The sequence below is a fragment of the Embiotoca jacksoni genome, unplaced genomic scaffold (assembly GCF_022577435.1).
Source record: "Embiotoca jacksoni isolate LCO1_2020_lvr unplaced genomic scaffold, fEmbJac1.0.p SCAF_22, whole genome shotgun sequence".
Classification (NCBI taxonomy): Eukaryota; Metazoa; Chordata; class Actinopteri; family Embiotocidae; genus Embiotoca; species Embiotoca jacksoni.
The window spans coordinates 10,323,362-10,343,927 of NW_027185363.1; the positions used below are offsets into that span (position 1 = coordinate 10,323,362).

General features: G+C 40.8%; 3 protein-coding genes across 4 annotated transcripts; 1 reads left to right on the forward strand and 2 right to left on the reverse strand.

The window, feature by feature from the left end:
• Window positions 1-2,758: 2,758 nt before the first annotated feature.
• On the reverse strand, window positions 2,759-5,074 carry LOC138203299 (gamma-crystallin N-A). Its single transcript, XM_069158059.1, has 4 exons — window positions 5,013-5,074; window positions 4,597-4,845; window positions 3,967-4,112; window positions 2,759-3,009 (listed from the first exon to the last, which is right to left on the reverse strand). The coding sequence occupies exons 1-4, from the start codon at window positions 5,031-5,033 to the stop codon at window positions 2,874-2,876; spliced, it is 552 nt and encodes a 183-aa protein (XP_069014160.1). The 5' UTR covers window positions 5,034-5,074; the 3' UTR covers window positions 2,759-2,873.
• A 2,335-nt stretch (window positions 5,075-7,409) lies between these two features.
• On the forward strand, window positions 7,410-9,041 carry ly97.3 (lymphocyte antigen 97, tandem duplicate 3). The gene is made up of 4 exons (XM_069157887.1): window positions 7,410-7,476; window positions 7,857-7,931; window positions 8,300-8,422; window positions 8,721-9,041. The coding sequence occupies exons 2-4, from the start codon at window positions 7,880-7,882 to the stop codon at window positions 8,825-8,827; spliced, it is 282 nt and encodes a 93-aa protein (XP_069013988.1). The 5' UTR covers window positions 7,410-7,476; window positions 7,857-7,879; the 3' UTR covers window positions 8,828-9,041.
• Window positions 9,042-10,143: 1,102 nt separating this feature from the next.
• On the reverse strand, window positions 10,144-20,566 carry LOC138203182 (GTP-binding protein Rheb). Of its 2 annotated transcripts, XM_069157885.1 has the most exons (8): window positions 20,223-20,557; window positions 19,266-19,337; window positions 16,748-16,815; window positions 16,570-16,652; window positions 16,410-16,466; window positions 16,267-16,314; window positions 15,823-15,904; window positions 10,144-10,994 (listed from the first exon to the last, which is right to left on the reverse strand). In XM_069157885.1, the coding sequence occupies exons 1-8, from the start codon at window positions 20,272-20,274 to the stop codon at window positions 10,902-10,904; spliced, it is 555 nt and encodes a 184-aa protein (XP_069013986.1). In that variant the 5' UTR covers window positions 20,275-20,557; the 3' UTR covers window positions 10,144-10,901. The 2 variants fall into 2 exon arrangements, with proteins under 2 accessions (XP_069013986.1, XP_069013987.1); XM_069157886.1 differs by lacking the exon at window positions 19,266-19,337 and having other exon boundaries at window positions 20,223-20,566.

Genomic DNA, 20,566 nt, shown 5'->3' on the forward strand with positions numbered 1-20,566 from the left:
ACAACGCGTGTCAACAGCCGCGACGCTGCAACAATGTTGCAAGAAAAGATAGGAGCGATTAATTGACTGCCGGGCTTGTTAGTCCGTTAAAAGGTGCAGCGTTTCCCGTCGGAAGTGGATCCAAAAAAAAAAAAACCGAGTAGGAAGCCGTTAAACCATCCGAGGCGAAAGCTCAGCGCTCTTTTTTCTTTTTTTTTTCTTCTTTTTTTTTTTAAGGTTATTCACTTGAATAGTAGCACGGCTGCGTCGGGAGGTCGGTCGGGGTTTACATGCATGTTACTGATCTGTGTCCAAAATGGCTTCTAAATGGGGAATGGGCTGCAAAACAGGGAAACCCGGATGTGTAAACACAAAGAGGGGAATTCAGGCAGCCGGCGAGTGACCTTAACGCGACACCGCAGATACACGCCTGAAATGACTTTATTCTCGCCTCCCGTCGACAATTACCACATTTTTTTTTTTTTCCTTTCTTTTTTTTTTTTTTACGCACGTTAAAGAAGAAACGGAAGTGCCGGAGGGAAGATGTGCGTTTTCCAACGCCGGTGTTATTGTCCCGGTTCCGAGCGATATTACACTTGCACTTTCTGTAGTCAGGATTGGGATGTTAGTCTTCTATTCGGTTCTCATCGTTTAGCTCCGGGTTTAAATGATTTTTTTTTTTTTTTTTTTATTTTTTTTTTTTTAGTCGGCACCTATTCAATTGTATAGGTTACAGTAAATTTAATATTATAAACCGCTTTTAAAAATAACACTGAAATGATGTTATAACTGAGAAAAACAGCAAAAATCCTATCGGTGTGAACCGGCTGGTGTAGCTTTGACATATATATATATATATATATATATATATATTTATAGCAGTAGTTTACAGATAGGAAGCCTGGACAAATTCCAAATCTAAATGTATGAGGTCGTATTATTTACGTAATATAGGCTACCATACCTCTTTCGTCTGTATAAATTTGACAAATATCCCTAGCAGACTCATAAGTGTGATAAATTCGGGTTTTTTTCTTTTCTTTTTTTTTCTGTGAATGATCTTTTATGCATAAGTGGCAGTGCTAAAAATAGCTGACCTAATTTGGAGTAACATGATACAATAAATGCTATTTAAAAAATGTATTCGTTCTAATTACTCATTTCCCCACCACAGTGTTACATCTAAAATAGAGACAAACCATGGCACAATGCAGCATTTTTTATTTGAATCTCCAAACAGGAACCTAGACAATGACATGTCATTCTTTAGAGTCTGTTTTCTTAAGTGTGTTTTGTGTGGTCAGGACGTAACACTGAAAAGAGTTAAAGTTCACGTTCTTTTCTTCTGACTGATTATGTATACTTCTCTTTTATAATCTCCCCATTTAAGAATAAATGCTTAGAGCAAGTAATCAAGGTGTATTTTTGACAGAATAGTCACCTATTATTATAACATTTTAAGGCATGCAGTTTTACCTCTAAGCATTTAAAAAAAATACTTTTTCAAAACTGAAGTCCTTTGTTTCAAATAATAAGGCCCATCATCGCAGAGAGCCAACAATGACATTGTTAAGATGCCATTAAGCCTCACTCACAGGTTCCTCTCTCTTTCCCCTCTTTGACATCCAGATTAATGGCATGTTGGTGACACTCAGCAGCAAATGGCTCAGGAATAGGGTTAGCTATAGGTAATCGCCCTTAAACTAGTGCCGTTGAGTGTAACTCAAGACAAAGCATTTCCTTATTAAGCTATCCTGTATTGACCCTGTAACTCGATAGAGGCCATGAGCGAAACCTTGTAAAGATAGATGTTCTGTTGTCATGACAGTTGGAAGAGAAAGCACATGAGTGCTCATTAAAGGTCCACCAGCCACAACCGTGGCGTGACATTCCTCGAAGAATGAGAGCATGTGGGACATGATGTAGTGGCACATAAAATGAACCAAACTATGAGCTAATAGGGTTGCGAAAGGCTGTTAAGTACTACCTATACCCATCTGATACCACATGCGTTGCAGTATACATGGCACGCATATGTTGTACATATATATGTGCATTAAAGACTGCGTAAAAGCTTCTCTCTTTTTTTTTTGCCAATGATGTTAAAAAAAAGTCCCCATTTTGTGATCACGTTGAGAACCCTGAGGTGAGCGTTGCTACTTCACAGTAAAGTAGATGAATGACACTAGGTGGTAGCAGAGCTCCCCGGGGCAGGTGAAGCTCCTCCGTCGACCTGTGCAATACCTCTCTTTCACTCTTGATTTACACACTGTATATAGAGGGAAGGACACACTTCCTTTGTTCACTGCTGACTGCCAAACATTCACCTGTACGGCTGTGAAAAGAATGGATGTTTTAGCTTCTTTTTTTTTTATTATTATTATTAGACTGCAAGCTTTTCACTATAAAACAATTTAATTGCCCTCCTGGTAAATAAAATCCCCATATATCTATTAATCTGTGTTCAGTGGTGTTCAGAAAACCTCATATAACTTGGTAATGGATCCATTAGTATGAGGGAAAGCACAGCACTTAAAGGTTTTGTAGTTATGGCATATAATAGAAAGCAATTACCTTAATCATAGCGTGTAGCCATTTCTACAATAAACTGCGCCGGTTAAGTTAGGAGTTGCACACTGAGTGAGCATAAAAAAGACAACAAAATAAATGGAAATAAGATTGAAGATACTGTAGCATTACTACTTTATTTCATCCTTTGAATAATTCAGTACAAAAATAAAAACAACAAGCAATGTCAAACATTTTCTTCATCTTTTATTATTCTCGAGCTCCACAGAGTCAGTTTGGGATCATTCAAGAGAGTGTTGCAGGGTTTTCATCTCACCGGTTGATCTTTTCCCTGCAGTCACATCGCCAGTGACAGTGAGGTGGTTTTAAAAGTAGTTTGCCACCCTGCGAATGGACTGGATGTTGGGGTTCTCTGCCTGCCACTCCATGTGGGTGCAGTAGTTTCCTCTCTCCACGATGTACATGCGGCCGCGGTAGTTAGGCTCCTCGTACAACACCCAGCTGTTTGGAAAACAAATAAATAAAAATTAACGCATTCGAAATTTTAAATATGAATATTTGATATGATTTTCAGGCATATTGTACGTTGTCGAAAAAGGAATATTGAGGGATGAAAAAGTTAGCTCAGTAAACATAAATGGTGAGAGAGACAGACATTTAAAATGGTCTCCATCAAAGGTCTTTTGGACTTGAAACCAAGGACATTGCCATTCATGAATTTTGCTTGTGGCACTAAAAGCATTGAAAAATTACATGTAAAAATCCAACTAAAACAACTTTCAGATATATCAGTCCCTCCCTCCCTTCCCGTTTCTCTTCTATTTTTTGTTCATTTTGTTGAGCTTGCCTTGATTTCGTACAAGAGGTCATCCTACAACTCATGCTCAACTTTTGTTTACTTTAAAAGCATGTTTATTTAAATGTATGTATATTTTTTTTAGGTACAAGTGTGTCTCTACAGTAAATGCCTTTGTGTATATTTAATATCATAGTCACACTCTATAATAATGACAACACAAAAAAAACTGGTGGAACTATTTTCCGCCAAAGAAATTGTTCCAATTAAAATTGTTTAATTTTAAAATTGTTTAAATATCCAATTTTTCTAGTAACCTTTTTCCGTAACGGTGGTTCTAAAACAATTGAACCCCAGGTTGTCTCCGGTCTAGCTGGACTTATGTTGCATACAATCCTCCATCTGTCTCTTCACACTTCCATGTCCTGTTTTCTACTCTTCGTTGTGAGGACCTTGGGTGTCATAACTCTTGACAATTAAAACGATCTACATGGTTAAGAAGCAAGTAAGAAAAATAGTATCCTCCTGGTATTTCAGCGAACTGTCCCTGAAACAGTTTCGCAGAAGTGCAATCCGTCACTGAGGTATAATAAATCAGAATGTTTTCGCACAGGTTGAAAAGCCCTAAATCAAACACAGTCTGTGGCCTTAGAGATACATACGCTCCGTCTCCATAAACCTTCATGGAGTTGACACAGTTCTTGGTCAGGCCTCGTGCCTGCAGGAATGGACAGTCGTCACACAGCTCCACACACTGGCCGCTGAACTGGTCTCCCTCGAACAGCTCCATCCTGTAGTGCTCTCCGTGCTGGGGAGGATAATGACATGCATGCTCGCTGAGTCATAGCAACGGTGTTTGACTTTAGCTCTCTTCAAACGTCCAAGGCTTTCTTCTTTGAGTGACAGAGGCTGTGGTGTGTGTGTGTGTGTGTGTGCAAACACTTGAATCTATCGAAATCGAAAGGTTAAACGTATACATGCGGAGGACGAGATGTAAAGGCCACTGTCTGTGTCTGAAGTGCACTAATGCAGCTAAGCATGTGAAAACATGTGAATCTGTGTTGCAAGACGAATACCTGGATGATTACGAATCCAACTCATTATAATTATTCTACTTTGATTTCTTTGACATATGCTACCAGTCTGGCTGGCTTTTTTTGTTTGTTTTTCTTGCTACCCTTAATATTTGTTTGTCCCTAGGAACTCACACACACACACACACACACACACACACACACACACACACACACACACACACACACACACACACACACACACACACACACTCTTACCATCCTGATTGGCCTGCAGGAGCCCATGTGATCATTATGGGCATTCCAGCGCTGGAATTCAGGGTACTCTCCGTGCTCCAGAATGTACTGTTGGCCCTTGAAGTCTGGGTGGTCGAAGCAGACGAAGGCCCCGCTCTCCACACGGATAGAGTTGACCCTGTTCATGAAGCCTCGGTCCTGGAAGTTGTCACAGTCGCTGCGGATCTCCAGCTTCCTCCCCGTGAAACATTTTCCCTCATAGAACACAATCTGTTTTCACCACAACAGTGAAGATGAAAGTATTTTTCTTCTGTTAAAAAAAAAATCGTTTTTCTTTCTGGCTAGTATGCGAAATAGATGTCAAAGGTTGGACAAGTCATCAAAGTTAATTGTCATTGTGATTTACTTTTGTTTGTGAAACACCTTCTGGTACTCACCTTTCCTGAGTACTGAGACATTTTCAACTGATAGTTGCTCCAAACTACTCACACAGTCTAAGAGTGGAAAAATTTGGACTCCCAGATATATATGGCCGACACAGCGTGTGGCGGTATCGCGAGGCAGCGGCAACAAAAGCACAACAATGAGGGGTTTAGACATTTTGCCACATGGACAGTTTCCCTTACATGTGCCAGTGCTGATATTGGAGTTTGGCTCAGGGGAGCGAAACAATAGAGAGAGATTTTGCTTTGATTGGGCTTTGAGAGCGATGTTGCCCTGAGATGGGGGTTGCAGAGCAATATTTGGGTTGTGTCCACATGAGAGGAGATGAGGAGGAAAACAAACACAGAGTGGGAAAGTTAAAGGTGAAATGACAGGACCGATCCAGTGCAAACAATAAATCTGTCTTCTGACAAACAGTAACAGTGAGGTGTGGTGCTAGTCGGTCTCGACCCGCTTATCCACACCTAACTTTTAATGGCAGCAGGGTGAGCAGGGTAGCCCGAATGTCTCATATGAAAGCAGACAGCCCTCCTGTTTCTCTTTCAAGAGAAAATCGGTGTTGTTTTTTTCTCTGCTTGCTGATCCAGAGAGGATCCCTGGATCCATTTAGACCTTGACCTATTAAAATCGGACATCAAACACCACCAGATTTACGGTTTGGCAGGTGGAGCAGATTACAAAACAAATACAACCTATTTTCAATGTACTGTATGATCTCTGTCTCTTCATTTGCAGTAGCAGAGTTAAAAACAAAAAACAAAAACAACAGTTTGAAATGATGAATCAAACTTGGCTTGGGTGTATATTTAGAGATTAGTAAGTAAACAAAGTTTAGCATTAATATTAAACTCATCATTTAAAGCGGTAAATTGTGTAGAACAAATTTCAAAGAGGTGGAGGTTTAATAATATGGGCTTTTACACCAAAGGTAAAAAAAAATGCCACACCAATTGTTCCTCGGTTGGCCTCTGTTGGCTTTCAGTGCAAGAATCACGCCAGATTATTGACGCATGCGCAAAACCCCATGGGATGCCCCACTGCCCCCTGGCAGATGGTGGAGGACCTGCACGTTCACAACTTTAAATTTGAAGAAGAAAATAAATAAATAAAGACGTATTTCATAGAAGAAGCAGTTACCAGCTAACCGTACCCAACTTCGTTTGAAGATCCGTGGTCTACTGTCTTGTGAAAGGCTTGTAGCTGCTCAAGTTTAAAAGTTGAAAGGGAGCTGCTGGTCTGATAATAGGACAGACACCCGCTGGTACCGACCCTGGTCACGCTCGGGGCCAAATAAATCGACACACTGCGCTGAGTTTCATCTCAAATTAATCTTCAGGTTCCCAGCTTTCGGATGTAGTTCATCATCCTATGTGTTAGACTATACAGTGTTGACCTTCTGTTGAGCTGCCTCCAAAAGATCAACTGTCTGCCCCCTAAAAAAAAAAAATAATAAAAATAAAAAAAATTAGAGAAATTGGTCTGTGGTGTTTGGTCTCTAAAGGTTAAAGGTATATATATATAAAAAAAAATACAAACAAACAAACCGGAAAGAAATATGCATCGGATGCCTTGGTACAATAGGCCTAAATGCACATTAGTCTATTAATAACAGTTTGTTTGGTCTGATGCCTTTGCTTTCCCTTTGAATACCAGCTGTCATCGGTCAATGCTCTTAACATTTTTGATATTGTGTAAATCTGGCTTTCTTACGAGCCAGTGCCCAGCCTCTTGTTGTATACGCGTGCCCGTAGCCGATATTTTGCGTATGCTTTCTTTTCCTAATTATTGCTTTCTTTTCATAGATAAATATCGTATGGTCATCAAAGTGTACAACTTCAGACGTGTTCCCACGGCATTGTGCGCAGAAGAATTTAGGGTACGCAGACAAATGAGTAACATCTATTTATTGTAGAGCCTTGTTCTCAATCAGCTGTTTGCGCACAGCTGGATTCAAGTGGAATTGAAGGGAGATAAATATTTCCTCTAGACCATTTGAACGAGTCGCAGCCTTTTCTTTTCTTTCCTTTCCTTTCATCAGGATTATACGAAGAGCAAGTTCAAGTCAGTTCAGACTTGCATAATCCACCTGAAGCAAACACACCGTCCCTTTTGACTAATGTCCTCTTGTCGTCTTACGGTGCCAATTAAACTCTTGTAAACTTTGATTTGAGTCTATGACAAATGCGCACGTTAATATTTGCAAAAGTCTCGTAAATTATATACAGTAGTGGACAAAAAAAAAAGGGTGGACTTCTGTTGCATAATGCAGGAGTTCCAGTGTTGGGAAACTGTAACCCTTGAACACGGTGTACCCGGGGTAAATATGACTGAACGGAGATACAACCCTGAATGGGACGTTACCTCGACATGACAAAGTTTGAAAGGGTATAAATAAGAGAGGAGGTCGATGAATACGTCTCAGTCGTTGGCAGAAACTGACGCAGAGAAACCAGCAAGGTATGTACACGTTTAAAACTTCTTTTAGATCAATAAAATGATCTTATTTTGTGTATGTTTTTTGGGGGAAATATGTTTAATAACCTCAATATATAATCAATTATTAAGTTGTTTTTTTTGGTTGTCATTAATATTCTATTCAATGTCAGTCCTGCTGTGCACGAATACAAATGCATGCTGACACACGTAACACAGTTCCCTAAAAATCATTAGATAATCACCTCTGGAAAGACTTAACCAACTCATGTAAACCAATTAAACAGTTTTCAGTGGGATGAGTGAACTCCCAAATGTTTTTTTTTTTTTATTTCCAGTAAGGAAACACGGAGTTTTGAAAGCACCGTGCGTGTCATCAAATCTGTGCTTTATTTATCTCGCAGAGGCTGCAGTGCTGAATAGAATAATGAAGTTGTTGTTGGTCTTGGCTTTAACTGTCGCCCTGCTGTTTGCAGCCGGTGAGTCTGTCACTGATTCTCCACTGTATAAACACAACCTCTGCTGCTGTGCAACACTGAGATTTACACTCTCACTCTCTCTCTTTTTCACTGCACTCAATCACAATCTCAGCACACCTGTCAGAAGCTGAAATGCAATTCTTTTCATTTTACAACAGAGCGTAGGGATAATATCTTGAAACTTGTCTTGACAGTACAAAAACAAATTGGTTTCCTCTTCCTATAACATTAAAAGTCAAATCTTATAAATAACCAGCCCTTACAGATTTGTCCCAGGATAGATTCCATCCTTCATATCAGCCACACTGCGAGAGAACAAAAAAAAACAAAAAAAATGTCTGAAATATTCTTTCTGTTTTTGTATTCAGGTGAAGCCTTGGACTGCCACCGCTGCGTCCCAAAAAGGGCCGGAGAGAGCTGTGAGCTCAGTGTGGAGACGTGCAAACCGGAGAAGGATGGCTGCGCTGCAGCCAAATTCCTCAGACCGCCACGTGAGTTTCCCCAAAATACTAAAATATTAAACCGCTCTATCGTCACCACATGAACTAAAAAAAAATAAATACATAACAGTACGTAAACCACAAAGCGTGAATACAATATTTTCAGCGAATGTTGTTATGATAAAGGAGATGTTCACTAAAGTAAAAGCATCGTAACATTTTACATGCACACCATTTGGGCTGCAACAGTTCATTTTTAAAGAAAGATTTGACCTTGACTGACTTCCTTGAAAGACTACATTGTCTGTACTGCTAATAAAAGCCAACCTCGATTCTTTGACTTTCTCAGACGGCCAGTACCAGAAATGTATGGCGCTGTCCGACTGCGAAATGCTGAAGATGAACTCCTACATTGATATCAACTGCTGCAGTGAAGACATGTGCAACATCTGGTAGAACTCCGTATCGAAATCTTAAGAAGATCACAATGTGCTGCAGTGGAGTTTGAGCACTTAAACCCCAGTGACTCCTGCAGACTGCAGCTGCTGCAGGCAGCTCCCAGGTGGGAACACAGAAAAGCAGCTTTTTTATTTTTTTTAATTTTTTTTTTTTTATTAAAGATATACACTTTAATTCCCTTTCCTTGACAAATAAAAGAGTTTGAAAAAGACCATGTGCCTGTACTCATTCTTATGTGAGAAAATCTTTTGAGTTTTCTTATTTATTTTTTACCAGCCACGATGATCTTAAAAATAACAGGAATCAGAGGATTTATTCTCAGGCAAGAGGTAAAAAAAAAAAAAAAAAAAAAAAAAATCTCATCCGTGATTTAATTTACAGGAAGTTGTTTTGTTGTCATTGTCGTTTCCCCATGTCTCCTAAAAAGTCTCTCAGGTGAGGATACAGTAAGCCTAAACTTTAACCTACTTTAATTTGCAAACCTCTCATCGCTAGTGGAGAAAAATACAGCATATTATCCTTAAAATAATGGTTATAATAGCTTTTGATTCCCTGAATGAAAAGATCTGGAACAAGCTGTCTTTCCTGCTTTGCACAAAATCTTTACATCATCCTCCCTGCACCTGTTTCTGGTACTTTTTCTACTTATTTGATCCTTTGTGTCAAAGCACAAAGGATGAAATAAATTGAAAAGGGTGCTTCTGCTGCATTTATTACTGCCTTTTCAACCAATCTGTTAAATACTTCAAATGATTGTTGATAAGTGTGAATAAATATGCTTAGTACTGATACTGATTATATAATCAGTGGTGGACTGTAACTGCAGTACATTTATTCAAGCACTGTACTCAAGCACACTTTAGAAGTACTTGTATTTTACTTGATTGTTTCTGTTTGATGCTACTTTATACTTTCAGCTTACTACAGCAGGAAATATTGTACTTTGTACTTCACTACATTTATTTCACAACTTAAGTTTTCAGATTAATATTTTATACATAAATATATAATTGGTTTGTATTGTATGAATTGGTAAATGTAGATTAGACTATTCAACAGTATCACATGTTGAAATTTGCTTTACCATGACATTAAAATGCTGCTCACGTGTCTATAAGACAAAATTCTAATCATTTCTTTATGATTAATAGAAGACTATTTTGAGCCATGTATACTTTTACATTTAAATCTCGTGTATTTGCCTAACAGGACTTCTTTTTTTTAATTTTTTATTGTGGTATTACTTCTTTTACTTAAATAAAAAAAACATTAGTGCTCCTTCCAGCGCTGTAATAATCCACAAACAAGCCTGCTTACATAACCACTTTTTGCTTTAATGATTACAATCAAAAACATTTGTACATTTTCAACATTAGAAAATGGATGCAGATTCTTTTGGCTGACAGTAACCGCTATGAAAACAAACTGAGGGACAGAGAAGTGGGTACTGCGTGGTGATGAAGTAGAAAAAGAGCTGTATATTGGAGGTACCAAACAGCAGGGCGATGTATCAGAAGAAACGTCTGCGTTTACCGAACCGTTTTCAGGGCGTATACACGGCAGACACGAAGGTTCCCTCGTCTCATCTTATCTAAACAGAACGGACCGTATTCTACTGTATATGGAAGCTGCGTAATGAGAAGCTAAGATGCATCAAGCCACTACTACGTATCTCTGGTCTTAAGTTACAGTTACCGTAATTTCTGAGAGGGAAAACATTTTTTCTGATACATCCTATATGATGTTCTGTGTTTTGCATCAGTGCCAAGCACAGAAATGGAGGGGTGGATTGTGGGAAATATAAGACAAAGGAGCCACCACTCATCCTTTTTTTTTTTTTTTTTTTTTTATCAAACACACAAATAAAAACAAGGATGACAAAAGGGAATAGGAAATATTGATAAATAACGGTGGAATCAGAGCCATAAATAGACAGTATTGGATATTTAGGACCCTGGGGGAGGGGGAAGGGGAGGGGGGGTGGAGTCAGCTGAGGTGGAGGAGAACTGGCAGCTAGCCTTCAAGTAACGGGATATCCCAGTGCAGTGTCCTGTGTGTTGATTGGGCGGCTCTACATCATGGAGCAGGAGGTTTTTCCTGGCTGCACGCCGCCATCCATCTTCTCTGCCTCCAGGATCATCCTTCGAAAAACCTCCACGGCTGTCTGATAGAGAACAAAACACACGCACGGACACACACACACACACACACACACACACACACACACACACACAGAGAGAGAGAGAGAGAGAGAGGACGCCGTCACATGCTTCAGTCACACCACTTTGAATTTTCAACATCCAGTGGAGCCTCATGACCTTTAGTCACAACAGAGATGACATTGTCTTCACGTTGAGCACAACTGCCTCTAACTTCATTTAAAGCTGATTAACCGACTTCCTGAATATTGAACTTACTGTACTTTGAGAAACACCAGAAAATAGAATCGGGGATTTCAGGAATTGCTTTGTATTGCAAACATAACGAGTTTGTTGTTCACCATAAGCTTATGTTGAAAAGCTTTAGGCTCCCCCTAGAAAAGGAAGTACTTGTAAAGCAGAGTGAATAGAACGGGCTGTTTTGGAGGGTAAACTTTCGAACCATTAACGATTTTTTTTTTGGTCCACTTAAGAGGCAATTCGACCAGCTGGAAACACAACAATGACATATTGGGGTGTATTGTAGCGCCATTATATTCCCACTGCTTTCTTGCTTTGACTCACTCTGCGTAGCATTTAAGATTGGATGCCAAAGAAAGAGACTTGATTTTGATAAGACGGGTCAAAGTCCAAGCTTTTTTCTGTCCCATCATCTCAGCAGTATGCGTTAAACTGAAGAAGAAAAATAGTGAAATAATTAACTAATTTTCCATCCGTAAAACTATTTTTTGTTGTTAAAGCCAGCTTATCGGCCAAAGATATTGTTCAGCAATGCCATTGTCATTTTCTATTTCACATTTCACAAAATCAATTACATTTTTCTGGTCAGCAACAGGTATTTTTATGTCCTCTCAATGGGATATTTTCGGTAAGGTGGTTGAATTGTTACAGTGTGTCATATATCTCTTAATCTTGTATATCTCTGCATATATATATGTTATGGATTGCCACTGCTGATTGATTGATTGATGGATGGATGGATGGATGGATGGATGGATGGATGGATGGATGGATGGATGGATGGATGGATGGGATGGATGGATGGATGGATGGATGGATGGATGGATGGATGGATGGATGGGATGGATGGATGGATGGATGGATGGATGGATGGATGGATGGGTAGGTAGGTAGGTAGGTAGGTAGATAGATAGATATAGATAGGATGGATGGATGGATGGATGGATGGATGGATGGATGGATGGATGGATGGATAGATAGATAGATAGATAGATAGATAGATAGATAGATAGATAGATAGATAGATAGATAGATAGATAGATAGATAGATAGATAGATAGATAGGATGGATGGATGGATGGATGGATGGATGGATGGATGGATGGATGGGTAGGTAGGTAGGTAGGTAGATAGATAGATATAGATAGGATGGATGGATGGATGGATGGATGGATGGATGGATGGATGGATGGATGGATGGATGGATAGATAGATAGATAGATAGATAGATAGATAGATAGATAGATAGATAGATAGATAGATAGATAGATAGATAGATAGATAGATAGATAGATAGATTGGATGGATGGATGGATGGATGGATGGATGGATGGATGGATGGATGGGTAGGTAGGTAGGTAGGTAGGTAGATAGATAGATAGATATAGATAGGATGGATGGATGGATGGATGGATGGATGGATGGATGGATGGATGGATGGATGGATGGATGGATGGATGGATGGATGGATGGATAGATGGAAAAATGGATAGATAGGATGGATGGATGGATGGATGGATGGATGGATGGATGGATGGATGGATAGATAGATAGATAGATAGATAGATAGATAGATAGATAGATAGATAGATAGATAGATAGATAGATAGATAGATAGATAGATAGATAGATAGATAGATAGGATGGATGGATGGATGGATGGATGGATGGATGGATGGATAGATGGATGGATGGATAGATGGAAAAATGGATAGATAGGATGGATGGATGGATGGATGGATGGATGGATGGCTGGATGGCTGGATGGATGGATGGATGGATGGATGGATGGATAGATAGATAGATAGATAGATAGATAGATAGATAGATAGATAGATTGGATGGATGGATGGATGGATGGATGGATGGATGGATGGATGGATGGCTGGATGGATGGATGGATGGATGGATGGATGGATAGATAGATAGATAGATAGATAGATAGATAGATAGATAGACAGACAGACAGACAGACAGACAGACAGACAGACAGACAGACAGACAGACAGACAGACAGACAGATAGATAGATAGATAGATAGATAGATAGGATGGATAGATAAGATGGATGGATGGATGGATGGATGGATAGATGGACAGATAGATAGATAGATTAGATAGATAGATAGATGCAAGGCAAGGCAATCCATAATAATGCAGTGTTGTAACACAAGTGCTACGCGGTAGGTTCTGTGGAACACAGGCTGCGTGTACGTCTCATAACACACCTGCTATTTTGGCGCATCTGGGTGCAGCAGCGCAAAGTGCCGCAGGGCTGAAATGGAGTATAAATCGGAGGGTGCAGTTCACTGCATTCACAGACGTGCACATCAGCGGGCTCGTCGCTCTCTAAACAGCTGATGCATGAGAACAACGGTGCAACGAACGGGAAGAGGCTTCTCATCAAGGCATCACGTTGCCGCCCGGTGCAGAGGCACAACCTCAAATCCGCAGCCAGCGGCAGATGGTGTGTGTTTTCATTTAACTTTATAACGGGTATAAAATGCCGATGAGGCTGTTTACTGTATACGGCTGCATCAACCCGAGCTGTTTCACTTTTATTTCTGCACCGGTCGCATCGTTTTGCGAAACGTGAAAACGACGGCCGCTGCGCAGACGCGTGTCGGGAATACGACGAGAAACGCTACAAAAACGAGTTGAAAAGTGGGACACAAAGGTTTGGGGAGCCGCCGCGAGCCAACATCTCCCACATGAACAATACAAGTCGAAACAACCAGTCTAACGTGAGTAGAATTGATTGTGTTGACTTTGCAGCAGCTCGGTGTCATTTGCGTGTGATTTAATAAATGTAAACATTGCGGATGGCTGTGCGGAACAGCGCTGCGCTCTGGTGCAGAACTTCTTAAATCAGAAGCTACAGATTTATCAACATATGCGTCCTGAGGCCTTCAGATGGCTGCACGGGTTTAATGAACTGAAGGAAAAGCTTTTCACGCAGTATAAAGCAGCAGCAGACAACAGGCGGTGTAATAATCACTTACGCTGATTTATAAATCAATGCAGGCAGCTTTACTGACGTCGCCGCTTCAAACAATAAATATTTTTTTTTTATACTAGTTATTATGATTTATTCACATTTTAAGGATTCTTCTATCGTCACGGCACATTTCGTTTGCTCTTGTTGGTAAAAATCGTCAAAGAAGCAGCACATTGATGTTGCACCAGAAACAGATGTAGTTCTCAGACATCTGTTCTCGCCACAAAGTCGAAGACAAATACCAGCGTCTCACGTTTGCTCTGCCTCGTTTAAATTAACCTCCCACTTGTTTTCGTTTCCTCCACGAAGAAGAATTACGAGGTGGTCAAATGACCAAACTGGGAAAGTGCTGCTTGCACGGGTCATTTCGCTGTCACAAAAACGCGGCCCTTTACCCTCGACTTGATGCGCCGAACTTATTAATTCAATTCAACTCAACTTTATTTATACAGCGCCAAATCGCAACACGGGTTATTTCTTGGCACTTAACACATTAAAGTCCTCACAGCAAGACTTTACAATATTATACAGAGAAACCCAACAATTCAACAATTCCCACATAAGCCAGGAGGGGTGGAAAAAAAAAACAACTCCCTCTTAACAGGAAGAAACCTCTGACAGTATTAGCAAATGGTGGCTTTGTAAGCAGCGGTTAGTTACCAGCTGGCCCACCGCCAATGGAAACGTTGCGTTAACCAGACGGTGAAGTTGTCGACCATAAAACCTAAACAGGGAGTGAAAAGACGCTAAAACGCTTCACACATAGGAAGCACAGTCTCTGTGGTTTTGTCACCGCAAGCGATACCGAACAGAAGAAAAGCAACTTGTATCTGACTGCTATAAACTAAATAAAACTACTCGTTTAAATATGCGTGTGCCGTTTAAATCTAGTTTTTGAAACGCAGATTCCACATGAAACAATGAAAACTACTTTGCAGAAAGGCAAGTGGAGTGGTTGAAATCCAGACCGGTAGTCCTCAGTTCGGGTGAAGCTACAAAAACGACCTACAATTCCCATAATGCAACTCAATAGCATCTCTTTATTATTAGCCATTCCCCGAGTGGTGAATGTCTTTTAATTGCCAGACCCTCAAACTCAAACTTTTCTCCACGACGAGGGTGTAAAAGAGGCTCCCGTAAGGATTTTAACTCTACATGAGTCTAAGTTCTATGTCAGGCCAATCACACTCAACCTTGGTCGCTATTTGATCAACAAATATCCTTTCAGTAATTATCTATCCATTCATCCATCCATTATTTATTGCTGTTTATCCTTTTAAGCGTCGGGGAGGTGGGAGCTGGCAACGGGGAAAAACCGCAGCGTGGACGGGTTGCCAGGGAATGACGGGGCTGACACATAAGGACACGCCAGCGTTCACACTCACGTTCACCGCTGCGGGCAAACGCAGAGTTGTCATTCAACCAAACCTGAATGTCTTTAGGCTGCGGGAGGAAACCCACACAAGCACAGAGAGGACACCCGAAGAATGGCAAACGTGCAAATAACTCTTTGAAGTGTTTGGAGTCTAAAATGGGGGATATGTTTTATTTTTTTATTTATTTTTTTTTAAATTGGCCATGATACCGATCTCTTACCTGGTTCTCTTTAGCTGAGGACTCCATGAAGGCAGCGTTCCAGGATTCAGCTAATGCTTTTCCCTCTTCGCAACTGATTACTCTAAAGGGAAAAAAATAAAATCACAGGGACGGCAGGCCAATCACGACAAAACACGGAAATATTTGCAGTGTCGGCTTTGACCGACCCACAGAGTTTTAGAGTTTAGAAAGGGTGCGATCAACATGGTGCTGTGTGAGGTCAATTTGTATCTTTTGCCTTAATATGGTGCCAAATATGACAATTTACTGTATTTCAGTGCGTGTCATTGTGAACTTCGCATTTCTACCACAAAGGGAAATAATTAAAAACGGAATAGAAATTATTCCCAAAAAATCTTCAAGTGTTTAGACCCATGTGCAAATAATGGCCCTACTTTCTATAGTTAAGCTAATGTACATGGTTAGATGTGTGTGAGGACATACCGCTCCATATGTAGGTCGTTCTTGTTTCCGACGAGCATAATTGGAACTCTGCATTAAGGGGAAAGTAAAGTATCATTGATGAATGATATATTGCATTTTTCTTGGGATAGCTGGAACGGCAGAATAAAAAAATCTGTACTTACTGAACTTTCCCCACCATGTCCAACAGTTTTTCATGGATAACTTGTACAACTTCAAAGCTGGAAGAAAAAAAAAAGAAAGTGGGAACGTTCACGAGCTTCACGCAATCCAACTCATCAGGGAGAACTTAAAAGAGATATTTGTTAGGGAGTCGCCGTGTACCTTTTATTAGATGTAACCGAATAGACCAGAATGTAACCGTTGATATCTATGGAGTAAGTCTGTGGGAAGATGGAGTATTCATCCTGCAAGAGAAATTAGCGTGTAATGTTACATCACTTATTTACATGGAAATCAATAAACGACCGAGAGGCTAATACAAAAGTGCAGTGAGTCATACCTGCCCTGCTGTGTCTACGAGCTGAAGATGGTACTCTTGTCCATTTATTGTGATCATTTTAGTAAATGCTGCAAGGGACAGAAAAGGCAAATTAGAAATCGACTAACATACATTTAAATTAAAGAGTTTAATCCACTGAGAACAACAACAACAACAACAAAAAATCTCCTTTTAAAATACTAAGAAATATGACAAATACAACTTAATCCTGCAGCTATACAGAGCCAGCCAGCTGACTCTTCATTACTGAATGTTTCTGGTCTGCAGATCTCAAGACATACAAGACACAACCCTGTTATGGATCCATTTTGGTACCACTGAGTTCATTCAATGCAGGAATGTCAATATCTGCCTGGACACGGGTCATATTATCTACAGCGGGACAGTGGGAATGCACAGCCTGCAGCATCTTGCTGATAACGCTGACACTTCACTTCACGTTAACCATCCAGGGGATTATTTATAGATACCAGACCACACATTCGATCAACGCGGGGTGATAAGTGAGCGAACACGTCGGTGGGGGGGAAAAAGAGAAACAGCCCGCAGGTAAAGTTTAGACTCAAATCTCCCGAGTGTCTGGATTTATATGTGTTTAAGGGGGTTGATGGATTACTGTATGTTCTCCCATCCGGAAAAGTGGTCAGAGTGCCTTCAAGCAAGGTTGCCTTTCTGAGTTAGAGGTGTCCAGGCACGTACCAATCAGAGAGAAAGATTTATGCCAACCAAACACAACATCAGCTGATTTGTCACAAGTTTCACAAAAGAGAGTTCTCTCCGGTTGAAGGTGTTGGAAACGGGTGGAATCAGCTGGTGTGGCGTTTGCACGCATTCATTTAGAGGGAACATTGCACCCTGCTGGGTAACCACAGAGTTTTGGTAAATAATTGTCTTTCAGGCAAATCTTACTTCGACCATCCAGTAATCAGGATGTAAAATTCAGAAGTCAGAAATCGATGACAAATGTTTATATATAAAAAAAAAAGGTGTGATGACACATTAAGGGGAAGTTTTGCCTGATATTACGCTTTCCATCCGTCAATCAAGCATCAGGGTCAATGTGAGGAACGTAGGTTTGAATAAAATGTGAAAACACAAGTTATGCGATGGTATTATACTGGTATCAAATTGAAAGCTGTGAAAATGTGCAAGAGATGAGACAGTTTAGTTAATTGAACTAAAATTGGCAACTATATTAATCATTATTTGAGTTGATTTTTTGACATCATAAGAAACAGTCTTCAGTCATTAAGTCTTATGTTGAGCATTCAAACCTTGTTCAAACCCACAAAACTGAAATGAATCCAAATGAGTGGCGCATTTAAAATGTAAACAAATGCAACAAAAAAACAATGCACTAAAACTGATTTTAACGAGGTACTACAATGTTATTAATGTCACTTCTGTTTGATATCGGAAAGTCAGCGTGTTTTATGTCAACGGACAGACATATTAGCACGCGCTATCAATGTCATGTGACGTCCGAATCGCTCCAAAAGTGAAAAAAAAAAAAAAAAAAAAGACTGTGTGCGTGATGCAAAAATATAAATCAGTAATTAGGGAGAAAAAAAAAAAAAGTGGCACTTCATAAAAAGCACATATTGGTGTATTTCTCTTAAGTGTAATTATCAACACTGTTCATGGATGAGGATTCATTTTAACAGCCTTAAGGAAGCTCAAAGGGGCAGCGTGTTGGATTTAGTGGCATCTAGTGATGAGGATGCAGACTGCAACCAGCTGAACACCCCTCGACTCACTCTTCCCTTCCAAGTGTGCAGCAGAATCTACGGCGGCAACGAAACCCACAGAATGTGCGCGAGACCATCTCCAAAGCTCGTCTTTGTTTTGTCTGTTCTAGGCTTTGAAGATGGCGACGCAACATGGCGGACTCCGTGGAAGAGGACCGCCCCCCCCCCCTCCGTGCAGGCACGAAGGGCTCATTCTGAGGTAACGAAAACACACCGATTCTTAGATTTGAGGTGATTGCACGCAAATGAAAACACAATTATGAAGATTAAATTCCGTCATTCCGGAGTATAGGAGCCCTATACTGTGCGTTGCATAAAAAAAACAAACTCCCAACATCCTGGGATGCAACCACCTATGATCACATGACCTAGGAATAGAATTTCATCCCCATGGCAAATGATCAACTCCATCCATTAAGGCTTTGGAAACCAAAAAAAAAAAAAAAAAAAAAGTGCCTTGTGACACAACAAGCATATTATTGATTTTAACCACATTAACCAATCCTATTTTCCTTTTTTTTTTGAAGATCAAAGGATAGTTCTGACAAATCTGTAATTTTGAGACATGAAATAGAATAAGCTTCATATCCAAATATGTTTTTACAGGTGATTCATTCACAAGGGAAACGACGATGAACTGCGAAAGGTATCGTATGTCAAACTGGGACTAATTTGAGGAGATACGGCTGAATCCGTGGAGCTTCCCGCCTCGGCTGAACGGTTTTCTGGAGGGGACCGGTTTGCGTATGATGGTGTGACAGCTCACTCACTGTTTTCTATTGTTGGGTCATAGGAGTCCACGAACTGGCCTTCCACAAACTGAATGGTCAAGGAGGACTTTCCTGCAAAACACACGATAATTTACACACGTAGGCAGAAACGCTCTGAATTGAATGTCGACTTACTAAAACCTGCAGAAATGATCAGTGTACAGATTTATTTATTTATTTTTTTGTCAGGTTAAGGTGAGTGTGACCATATAACCTCTACACACACACACACACACACACACACAAAAAAGATGAACAATAAAAAAAAAAAATGCTATGAGAATACCATAAATGGACACAAAAACGCATCACACAAAAGCAAGATGTTTAGAAGTTGTACTGATGCGTCTCACTATAACGCAACCAGCAACGCAGCGCACACGCCTCTCTGTCTGTGAGAATATTGCGCTTGTAACGCTGCTGGGCCTCCGGGTCGCGCTATCAGTGTGTGCCATCTTGCCACCCTAAACGTCCCGTCGCCGCATACCAAACTGCGCGTCGAATGCGATGAAATAGAAGCGCACGGCGATGCGTCAAATCCGACGGTCCCGCGGGCCTTTGCAGAGCATGGCGCTGACTAACATGGCACTGACTGACATGGCACCGGGGTTCGGGTCACCGGTGGAAACCGAGCAGTTGGCGTAAAAAAAAATATCCACCTTGGCCCCAATTTGAGAGGCCGCGTGTGCAAAAAAAAAAAAACCCCCAAAAAGGCCACGTCTCACCTGGCGGCGCTTGTGAGATGTTCCGTAAGACGTCCTACTCCCTGTGATTTAAGTCCATTATAGGAGGCTAATAATGGACTTAAACTGACCCCCCCCCCCCCCCACCCACCCCCCAAAAGGCCGCTGAAATTTTCAAAAACCCAGTGTACCATCATCCGTGGCCACGGAGGTGTCATTTCTTCCCCCCCCCCCCTCCCTCCCCCCCGCTGCGCGCAGTCCGGTCGTAACTCACCTACGGATCTGTACCCGAGGATGGCGATTTTTCGTGATTTCGGCTGCGGCATGTCTCCTTCTGGTTATCGCATCCAGTCCTCGGGGTCTACCGCAACCTCCAACCGGAATGGCATCCAAATTCAATGGGCGCACAGCTTCTTCATACAGCCTCCAGATGACGGCGGGAGTCTCTCTTCTTTGACGTGTCTTACGAGGAATTTTACGTCCCGAACGCGAAAAAAAACACCCATGTAATTTCAGGTCATGTGGGAAAAAAAAAGCATGGAGTATCTATAGATCTACAATAACTGCGTCACTCCCCTTTGCAATGTAATGAATTAGTAATTACGGCTGCGTGCTGAT

What these genes read in the sequence shown, in the direction of transcription:
- LOC138203182 (XM_069157885.1), bottom strand. Translation starts at nt 20,274, where the DNA reads ATGCCGCAGCCGAAATCACGAAAAATCGCCATCCTCGGGTACAGATCC. An exon ending in TCGTAGACACAGCAGGGCAG is followed by an intron (nt 16,653 to 16,747) that starts GTATGACTCACT and finishes TTTCTCTTGCAG; the next exon opens with GATGAATACTCCATCTTCCC. An exon ending in AACGACCTACATATGGAGCG is followed by an intron (nt 15,905 to 16,266) that starts GTATGTCCTCAC and finishes TTTTCCCTTTAG; the next exon opens with AGTAATCAGTTGCGAAGAGG.
- ly97.3 (XM_069157887.1), top strand. Translation starts at nt 7,880, where the DNA reads ATGAAGTTGTTGTTGGTCTTGGCTTTAACTGTCGCCCTGCTGTTTGCA. An exon ending in CGCCCTGCTGTTTGCAGCCG is followed by an intron (nt 7,932 to 8,299) that starts GTGAGTCTGTCA and finishes TTTTGTATTCAG; the next exon opens with GTGAAGCCTTGGACTGCCAC. An exon ending in CAAATTCCTCAGACCGCCAC is followed by an intron (nt 8,423 to 8,720) that starts GTGAGTTTCCCC and finishes TGACTTTCTCAG; the next exon opens with ACGGCCAGTACCAGAAATGT.
- LOC138203299 (XM_069158059.1), bottom strand. Translation starts at nt 5,033, where the DNA reads ATGTCTCAGTACTCAGGAAAG. An exon ending in TGTCTCAGTACTCAGGAAAG is followed by an intron (nt 4,846 to 5,012) that starts GTGAGTACCAGA and finishes TGGTGAAAACAG; the next exon opens with ATTGTGTTCTATGAGGGAAA. An exon ending in CCTGCAGGCCAATCAGGATG is followed by an intron (nt 4,113 to 4,596) that starts GTAAGAGTGTGT and finishes TATCCTCCCCAG; the next exon opens with CACGGAGAGCACTACAGGAT.